The 9,434-nt window shown below is 55.1% G+C and overlaps 1 protein-coding gene across 1 annotated transcript in view; it reads right to left on the bottom strand.

The window, feature by feature from the left end:
* Positions 1-4,362: 4,362 nt before the first annotated feature.
* Positions 4,363-9,434, bottom strand: part of LOC105483124 (aldehyde dehydrogenase 4 family member A1) — a 32,173-nt gene continuing 27,101 nt past the window's right edge. Inside the window, exons 13-15 of the mRNA XM_011743794.2 lie at positions 8,614-8,735; positions 7,686-7,804; positions 4,363-6,206 (exon numbers count right to left, since the gene is read on the bottom strand). Coding sequence (XP_011742096.2) covers positions 6,094-6,206; positions 7,686-7,804; positions 8,614-8,735 — 354 coding nt within the window. The 3' untranslated portion in view covers positions 4,363-6,093. The remainder of the gene's footprint in view (positions 6,207-7,685; positions 7,805-8,613; positions 8,736-9,434) is intronic.

The following is a 9,434-nucleotide window of genomic DNA, read 5'->3' as shown; positions in this document are numbered from 1 at the left end:
TAAACATTTCTTTTTGTAGAAGTGGGGTCTCGCTACATTGTCCAGTCTAGTCTGAAATTCCTGCCCTCAAGTGATCTCCCTCCTTGGCCTCCCAACGCGCTGATATTACAGGCAAGAACCACCCCGCCCGGCCTGAATTCACTTTCATGGAACTCCAGAGCTCTTAATCTTTCCATTGCATTAGTGTAAGCCAAGTGAAATTTAAGGTTATAGCCAAAAGAGCAGATTGTCCAGAACAAGAGAGGTGATCATCTTGCCGTGTGATGTGGTGATCAGACCTCACATGGGTGTATGACCTTAACAGTACTGCCTCATGTTGACTGACCTGTTCCTGGCCACCAGGCCCAGCAATAAATCTGTTTTCATGTTTCAGATCATTCAATCCTCCTAACAACTGTAAGGGATGAGTACTATCAACATTACGTCCCCATTTGACAGCAGGGTAGACTGAGGCCCAGAGAGGGGATGTGATTCAGCCAATGTCACACAGCCTGGATCCCATTTCAGGATGATTCCAGAATGTACTCCCTGGCATCACCAGAGCAGGTCACTAGGTAGACGAAGATCCAGAAACGATATCCCACAGAGAGTAGCTGAAGGAATAAAAGATGTTCAGCCTGGGAAGGAAGAGGCTCAGGGAGATCTTGATGGAAAGTAAAGGGCTGGGATGAGGACGAGGGAGTGGTCCTATTCTGTGGGGCTCCTGAGGCCCCAGCCTGGCCCAGGGGACAGGGGACAACAAGCAGGCTTTGACTCTTCAAAGCTTCCCCACCTGTAAAATGGCCACAGGCACCCTCAAATGGTGATTAAATGAGATAATACATCAAGCACCTGCTCAGTAAATGCTCACCAATAAATGATGCACTCCAGTGCTGATGGCTTCATGCCTGGCATGGTACTGGCAAGAGACCCTCAATTTTTTTTAATTTTTATTTTTGAGATGGAGTCTCACTCTGTCACCCAGGCTGGAGTGCAATGGCACGATCTCAGCTCACTGCAACCTCCGTCTCCCAGATTCAAGCGATTCTCCTGCCTCAGCCTCCTCTGTAGCTGGGATTACAGGTGCCCACCACCACGCCCGGTTAATTTTTGTATTTTTAGTAGACACGGGGTTTCACCGTGTTGGCCAGGCTGGTCTCGAACCCTCAACCTCAAGTGATCCTCCCGCCTCAGCTTCCCAAAGTGCTGGGGTTACAGGCGTGCCCTCAATTTCAGCCCTAGTGAAAGGCTAGGGTCTATGACTCTCTGTGACTGTCAACTAAGACTCTAATCTGACTCACTGGGGTTCCAGTTCTGGCTCTGCCACTTGCTGCGTGGCCTCTTCTGGGCATTTCCCTCGCTGAGCCTCACTCTCCGTCCAGCGATGCCTGCCCCGATGCACATCCCGGAGCAGGTGCCCAACAGAACGTCAGCTCCCTCCAACCTCTATGGACCAGACGCTCAGGGAAAGAGGGCAGCTGCCTGGGCACATAGGGCTGAGGGAAAGCATGGCAGAGGCCTGGAACAGCTTTTTGCTCTACCTTGGGTGCCTGAGGGGCATGTGGTACCTGCTCCATCATCCAGGGGGCTGGCAGCCCCCCGGACACAGAAGGATAAGGCTGGCTGGTTGTGTTCAGAGCCATGACAGCAGCAATGCCGCCTCCCACCCATGCACAGACCACCCAGAAGGATGGATTCCTGTGGGGGATGAGGACAAGGGGTTGATGGTATGGTCATCAGAAACGAGTTCTGTTCTTCTCTGTCCCTTACTAAGCAGGTCTCTCTTCACCTCTGTAAGCCTCAGTCCTCACCCATGAAATGGGGCTAAAATACTATCTCACAGGCCAGGTGGTCCAAGGGAATTCATAGGAACAATTGACCTATTAATAGGTGCTCATTTAAATCTGGCTTCTCCTCTTTCCTGGAAACATACCTATCTAGGATGAAGAAGTGTTGAGGTTGAAAATTAAAAGTTCACATTGATTGGGCACCTCGCCCCGGCAGGCCATGGGATGCAGCGTTTTGTTTTTAAGTATTTCATTTGGTCCTCAGCTCCTGGAGGAGTCTGAAGCTGGGAGGTCAAGGCACAGGAACCAGGGGCTAAGGGTGGGATTTGAGCCCAGCGCCTGTCCAGCTCCAGGGCACCGTGCGGTGGTGGTTATGGCCAGGGGCTTAGGAGTCAGAGGTGTGGGACTGAAACCCAGTCTGCTCATTTCCTACAGGCATGTTAGTTACTTAACCCATCGGTGCCACAGTTTCCTCCTCTGTAAAATGGAAGCAACAGCACCTACTTTATGAGATTGCCGTGAGGATCCGAGGCCATGATGTCCGAAGCATTTAGCCCAATGCCTGGCACACAGCCTGTGTTCAAACAACGGTGGCTTTTGTTATTCACTAATCTGGCCCCTAAACAGAACACCCAGGAAATAAGACGATGCATTCGGGGAGATGAACTAGTGAAAATGAAAACTCTCTGCAGAGGGGGGGTCTGCCTCCTGCCGTTTCCCCTGACCCCCCTCCCCCCGGAGCCCCGGGTCAGCCTGGTGGCCTGCAGCCAGCACAGGTGGCCCGCAGCCAGCACAGGTGGCCCCTCATTTCCTTAGAGGGCATGCTCCACTGGCGGCCCATGGGACAGTGGTGGCAGGGACATCCGGCCTCAGTCAAATGGTTCATGCTCCAGGGCCTGGCCCTGGCCACAGCAGGGAAATGAAGGGGTTTCTTGGGCCACCGCAGACATAGGGACTTACTGTGGTGACCATGCAAAGAGGCCTCAGTTCCCCGAGCAGTCACTGGGCCCTCAAGAGCCACCAGCCCCAAGTCTAGGGGACGAGGGAGAGGAGCGAGAACAGGGTAAGCAATAGCTTTGAGTCACCCCTAGTTCAAAAGGAGGCAAAGGCAGCAGGTTGGGGAAGGTTAGATAAAATAACAGTGGGAGAGGAGGAGCTTGGAAGTCAGGGGCCCAGTGGAGCAGGTGGCGAGGAGCATGGGCTACGGGCACCCACAGACCCGAGTGCAAGCCCCAGCCTTCATCCTAACCAGCTGCATGAGCTTGCGCTAATTATCCCGCCTCCGACCTCCATGGGTCCTGCCACAGTTACCTGGTAAGGTCACCGCCAAGGCTCTAAGCAACCAGGTAGGTAAAGCATTTAGTAATTAGCCAAGTCTGTCTCAGTGTGATCTTGAGCAAGTCACACCAACGGTTCAAACCCATTCACAGCCTGCCAGTCCCATGACTATAAATGCAGTTGCCACCCTTCCCTTCTGTACTCCAGCCTAGGGCACTCTGGGTATTGCCTATTGTCCCTGGAGGTGTCACTGTGGTTTACAAAACAGCCCCTTTTACATCATGGGCAGGTGGGGACAGGCCAGGTCACACATTTCCGCCCCTCCACAAGTCACCTGGCCTGCATGGCGGCCCACAGCCCTGGGCTCAAGCTAACTGGCCACAGTGGCTCCTCTCAGTCATCATTTGGCCAGCTGAGTGTCTTTCCAAGACAGCTCAGCACTAGCCGTGGACATCTGGGTGAATGAGAGAGAACAGACTGGAATCAGACAGACCAGGGTTTATGTCTCAGCACTACCATACCCCCAGGAAGTCCCCTGACCTCTGTACCTAAATTTCCTTCTCTCCAAAATGGGAATGTGGCAGAATTTCCTTCCAAAGGCTGTTGTAAAGAAACATACCCTGGGACCTCGGCACACATATTCATCAGGGTCCTCCAGAGACATAGGAGCAAGACAGAGGTTTTAAGAATTGGCTCATGCGATTATGGAGGCTTAGTAAGTCCAAAGTCTGCACGGCAGCCCAGCAGGCTGGAGGCCCGGGGAAGAGCTGTAGCAATTCAGTGCGAGGGTAATCTGCTGGCAGAATTCCTTCCTGCGTGGAGAGCTCCTGCTTCACTCTATTAAGACCCTCAGCTGATGAGACCACGTCCACCCACAGGATGAAGGGTCATCTGCCTTGCTTTTTACTTTTAAAACTCCACTGGTTTAAATGTTAATCTCATCCAAATACACCTTCACAGAAACACCCAGAATGTTTGACCGAATACCTGGGCACCATGCCCAGCCAAATTGACACATAAAATTAACCATCACAACACAGGATAGTGGTTCTTACAATGAAAATGGGTAAAGGGTAACTTGTTTTTTTTTTTTTTTTTTTTTTTTTTTTTGAGGCAGAGTCTTGCTTTGTCACCCAGGCTGGAGTGCAGTGGCGTGATCTCAGCTCACCACAACCTCTGCTTCCCAGGTTCAAGTGACTCTCCTGCCTCAGCCTCCCCAAGTAGCTGGGATTACAGGTGCATACCGCCATGCCTGTTTTTTTTTTTTTTTTTTTTAGTAGAGATAGGGTTTCACCATGTTGGCCAGGCTGGTCTCAAACTCCAGGCCTCAAGTGATCCGCCCATCTCAGCCTCCCATAGTGCTGGCATTACAGGCATCAGCCACCACACCCAGCCTTATGGGTAATATTTTTGAATCATTATGTGTCTGGCACTATTCTAAGCATGTGTATATATTCACTCATTCAATTCTCATGATGACCCATGGCAGGGGGAGGGGGCGCTTACCCCATCTTATGGATGAAGGGATAGAAGGTCAGAGAGGTCAGAGAGCACTGTGCCCGTGACCGGCTGACACACTGGCAATGCCACCAGATTTAAAAGATGTTGGCTGCCACCACCATCCCCTCCAGAAAGACCATCAACCTCTTTGATTAAGTAACAGGTATTTTATTGGGTGGCATCAGAGCAAATCCCATTGCCACCTCACAGTGTAGAACCAGTAGAATGGAGAACACTCCAGCCTGTGTCCCCCCAGCCACCTGCCCTGGCCCCTCATGGGAAATGACACAGATCCTGGAAGGACACAGAACCCACAGCCAGCCCAGGTGGCACCGGTACCCACCCCCATCCATGAGCCGGTGGCACTTGGGGAACGGCCACACCAGCTCCAGGGGGGGTCCCATGCAGGCATCCTGGAGGAAGTCCCAACACTTTCACAGTGCCCTAAAAACCGTCCTTGAAAGTCATGCTTTATGGATCCCTGACCACTCAGAATCCAAGCAGCAGGCATCTGTAGAAGGAATCGTGGTCACAGATTGGCTGTGTCAAAAAAAGAATGGGCCAGTGAGGGACTGGTCCACACAGAGCCACTCCCACGCAGAGGAGGAGGATTCTACAGGCAACGTCCTCAGCCCAGGCTGAGGAACCCAAGGCCAGGCCTCTGGGGACTGGGAGAAGGGAGGGGCAATGTCTGCCTCGGCCTGTGTCACCATGGCATGGTGGTGGCTGAGCTCCTGCAGGGAAATCCCAGACCCTGAGACTGGCTCTAGGAGTGGAGGTCTCTGGAGGTAGGGCCTGAGGATCCGAGGGAAGGCTGACATAGGACGAAGGCCCATCCAGGGTTTTCCAGAATCATGGCCCATCCCATGCCTTGGCAGGTGGCCTCCAGCGGCCCCCCAGCCCCGCCATGTGGCGCAGACCAGGAATCACATGGGCCTCGGCCAAACACAGGCACCTGGAGAAAGGCATGCCGGCATCTAAGGTGTATGGCTGGGTACAGGGGCCTACTGGCCCAGGTGGGTCTGGGCAAAGATACAGTGAGGAAGGTAGACAGCCCAGACCAGAGAGGGTAAGGCCAGCTGGTGCCCCCTGTGCCCCACAGGTCAACCTGAGTTACACTTTACTCTGGACACCTGGAGGGGCAGGGATCAAGGCCAGGAGCCTCTGTGAGTGGTGAGGTTTGCCAAGGGGCCCAGCATGGTCTCCATTTCCCCAAAGAATCCCGAGAGCCGCTCCATCTCCTTCCCCCGGGTCCCTGAGCCACTGGGCCCAGTGGAGGGGAGAGAGAGAACCTGCCAGGCACCACCATCATACCTCCCACATGGCCAGTGGGATAAGGGGTAGTGGCCCTGTTCCTCCCCAGCACGGTCTCAAACCAGAGCCTGAGGCATGGGAGAGGCCAGAGTACGGTGGTAGGAAGGAGGTCAAGCCTGGATTCTAGACAGGCAGCTGTGCATGAAGAAGGGGTGGAGGGGCTGGAGCGGGGTCTGTGCAGTGAGGTCGGCTGCCTGGACAGACAGACAGCAGGACGGTGGAGTCCGAGCAGGGCTCACTGCATGTACGCGTAGCTCCAGTCCCCCAGGGGCTTATGTGTCTCCTTGATGACCTGGGGCGACGTCCAGCGGAGGATGTAGTGTGGGCCCCCTGGCTTGTCATTGGTTCCTGCAGAAAAGACACTTCTGTTTTTCTCTGAAAAGACACAACAGCCTGGACAGAAGGGGAAGGGAGGAGATGATGGAATCAACGGGCCAGCGGCGCGGGCGGATAGCAGCGGGTCTGCTGCCAAGCTTGGGGCATGCAGAAGAGCCAGAGGGATGGACAGGAGCCCCTGTCTCCAGTCTCCAGTCTGCGGGGAAGCCTCCATTGTTCTCTCCACATCGCACCCAGCCTGGCATCCTTGCTGGGATGCTACTATGTCTAAGAGGCAGGGTGCAGCATGGAGAGGGCACTGGACTGAGAGGCAGGGACCTGGCACAGTCCTGGGGTGCCATAAGAAGTACATGTCTAGCCTTCATCCCTGGTTCCTAGCCAGAGCTCCTAAAGCTCTTGGAATTTCCTGAGTGATGGGGGTTATTCATAACAAGCCCCTTCTAATCACACGAGTTTATGCTAATGAGGGCTCTTGCAGGATGGTGCTGATTGGCAAAGGAACCAACCCTGTGATTAGAGGCTTGGAACCTTCAGCCCAGGGAGGGCAGAGAGGTTGGAGGTTGAGTCGACCCCGATGGCCGATGATTGAATCAATCATGCCTGTGTAATGAAGCCTCCATAAAAACCTAAAAGGACAGGGTCAGGAGAGCTTCCAGATTGGTGAACACGTCCACGTGCCAAGGGGGTGGCACAGCCCCAAACTCCAGAGTAACGGAGGTACCCATGCTGGGGACCCTTCCAGTCTTTGCCCTATGTGTCTGCGCGTCTGGCTGTTCATCTGTATCCTTTAAAATCCCCTCTGCAATACACGGGTAATAGTAAGTATGCTTCCCCTGGGTTCCGTAAGCCGTTCTAACAAAGTGTCAACACTGAAGTGGGAACTTCTGATGTGTCGCCAAGTCAGACAAGGTGTGGCTAACCTGGGGTCCCAGTACTCGCGACTGGCATCTGAAGTTGGGGAGTCAGTCTTATGGGACTGAGTTCTTAACCTATGGGGTCTGCACTAACCCCAGGCAGTTAGCATCAAGTTAAACTGTAGGACGCCCAGCCAGCGTCCACCAAGAACTGGAGAACTGGTTGGTATGGGAAACCCCAGCATGCCAGGGTTCAGCCCTGGCTCTGCCACTCAGGAGCAGTCACCTTTGGCAAGCCGTTGCTCCTTCTGAGCCTCAGTTTCCCACTGTGAAGTAGAGCTGGTTGGACTTAAGGGACACTGGCTACGGTGCAGGAAACACGGTTGCTGGAACCAAAGTTACAACCCCACCAGGGTCATGTGGCCTTGAGCCTCAGTTTCCTCCTCTGTAAAATGGGAAGAATAGTCCCTTTGCTCACAAGTGTGCTGAAAGGACCCTGAGCTAGCGCACTTGCTTGGCCCACAATCAGCACTCAGTAAATGGTATCCTTCCTGTTACTCTGAAGCCCCTCGAGACGCAGCACTGAGGGTCTCCCACCAGGAACTCAGCTCCCCTGTGGGAAGGGGGACCCACTCACCAGAGGCTCGGGCCCCCCCGAAGGGCTGCTGGCCCACCACCGAGCCGGTGGACTTGTCGTTGATGTAGAAGTTGCCGGCAGCATTCCTTAGCACCTTTGTGGCCTCCTGCACGACGTCCCTACAAAGCAGGGCAGTGGTGACAGAGCAACCAGCTCATCTGCCCTCCAGCCCCAGCTCCAGCCTCAACACCCCTGTTCCAGCCCACACTGGCTTTCCAGGTTCAGCACGAGGCCGAGTCGGGGATGAGGGATGCTGGCCAGCTGTTGGCTGTGGGCCTTCAGTCAGGTTACCCAGTCTCTGAGCCCAGCTTCCTCCTCTGGGGAGGGGCTTGGCACACCTCATCGCAGGGCTACTGCGAAGTTCAAGGGAGTGGCCTGTCCTGGTCCAATGTTCCTGTCCCTCAGGAGCAGGGGGCCCTCTAGCTCCCAGGCCCCCACCCTTCCTCCCTCTCCAAGTTCACCTCCACTCGCTCACAGAGGCAGACACGGGGCAACCAGTGACGTGGAGGAAAGAAGAGGCGAAGCCTCAAGTTTAGCCTTATGGGACCCAGGTTCGAATCCTGCCTCTGCAGCCCCTGGCCTGCCCTGCTCTGCAGCATGGGACAATCGCCTCGCTCAGTGTGGCCCCACCAGATCCTGCAGAGCCGGTCAAAGGCACCAATTCCTGGCCCTGCCCCTAGAGGTTCAGATTCACTGGTCCCCAGTGGCACCCTGGCACTGGCACCACCAGTACTGGCAACAAAGAGCCTGCTGCTGTGGGCCCATGTGGGGAGCCCTGGCTGCCTGCCTGGGCTGAGGGGAGGGGACAGAGAGAAGGTAGTGGCGGCATTATTACTGGGAGCCACGTCCAGGAGGTGGGGATGGGACAAGGGCCGACAGGGACAGGACACTCAGAGCACAGCACCAGGGCTGCGGCCTGGCCACTCACTTATCCTGGGAGAACACTGCCCCCGTGAGGCCGTAACTGGTGGTGCTGTCAACCAGCTGCAGTGTCTCCTTGTACTTGTCATCCGGGTAGACGTACACAGTCAGTACAGGCCCGAAGATCTCCTAGGAGAGATGCCCCAGTGTCAGGCCCTCCACGGGACCAGGGCCCTGAGCCCTCCCAGTGCCCCTGCTCTGAATCCCCTCTCCCCAGTCTCTGGGCCTCAGTCTACACTTCGGTGTCTGCAAGAAGGGTCAGATGCCACCTCCTCCTGGGTTCCCTCCAGGACAGCAACGTGCCCAGCTCCCTGCCCTGTCCATCTCACCGCAAGCCGGCAAAAAATGCAAACATTTCCTGGCTCTCCCTGCCAAACCCACACCCGGAGAACAAAGGGTCCAGGTCCCAGAGGCTTCCAGCAGCAGCTGGCATGAGAGTTGCCCAGAGATACCATTCCCTCCAGAAGGGTTCATGGTTCCCTCTGCTACCAAGGGGCTGGGGGAAGATCTTCACAGGCAGACTCCAGCCCTGCACTGCCAACTTGGACAAGTGCCTTGACCTCAGTTTCTCATCTGTAAAATGGGAACAGTAACAACCACCTCATCTCAGCCAAGTGCTCAGCCACGGCTGGCCCCACAGTAAGTCTATCAATGTCAGCCATTATGACTGCAGTGGCCGTGGCTGCTGTGGGTCGTGGAAGTGCTCAGACCCAGCCAGAGCCAAGGACACTGCCCTGGATTTGGAGTCAGGCAGCCTGAGCTCAAAACCTGGTTCCACCCTCTCCTGGTAGGAGGCATTCCCTTTTAGGGTCTCCCTTTAGGGCCTCA

The sequence above is a fragment of the Macaca nemestrina genome, chromosome 1 (assembly GCF_043159975.1).
Source record: "Macaca nemestrina isolate mMacNem1 chromosome 1, mMacNem.hap1, whole genome shotgun sequence".
Classification (NCBI taxonomy): Eukaryota; Metazoa; Chordata; class Mammalia; order Primates; family Cercopithecidae; genus Macaca; species Macaca nemestrina.
This window is presented reverse-complemented; position numbering and strand designations above follow the sequence as displayed.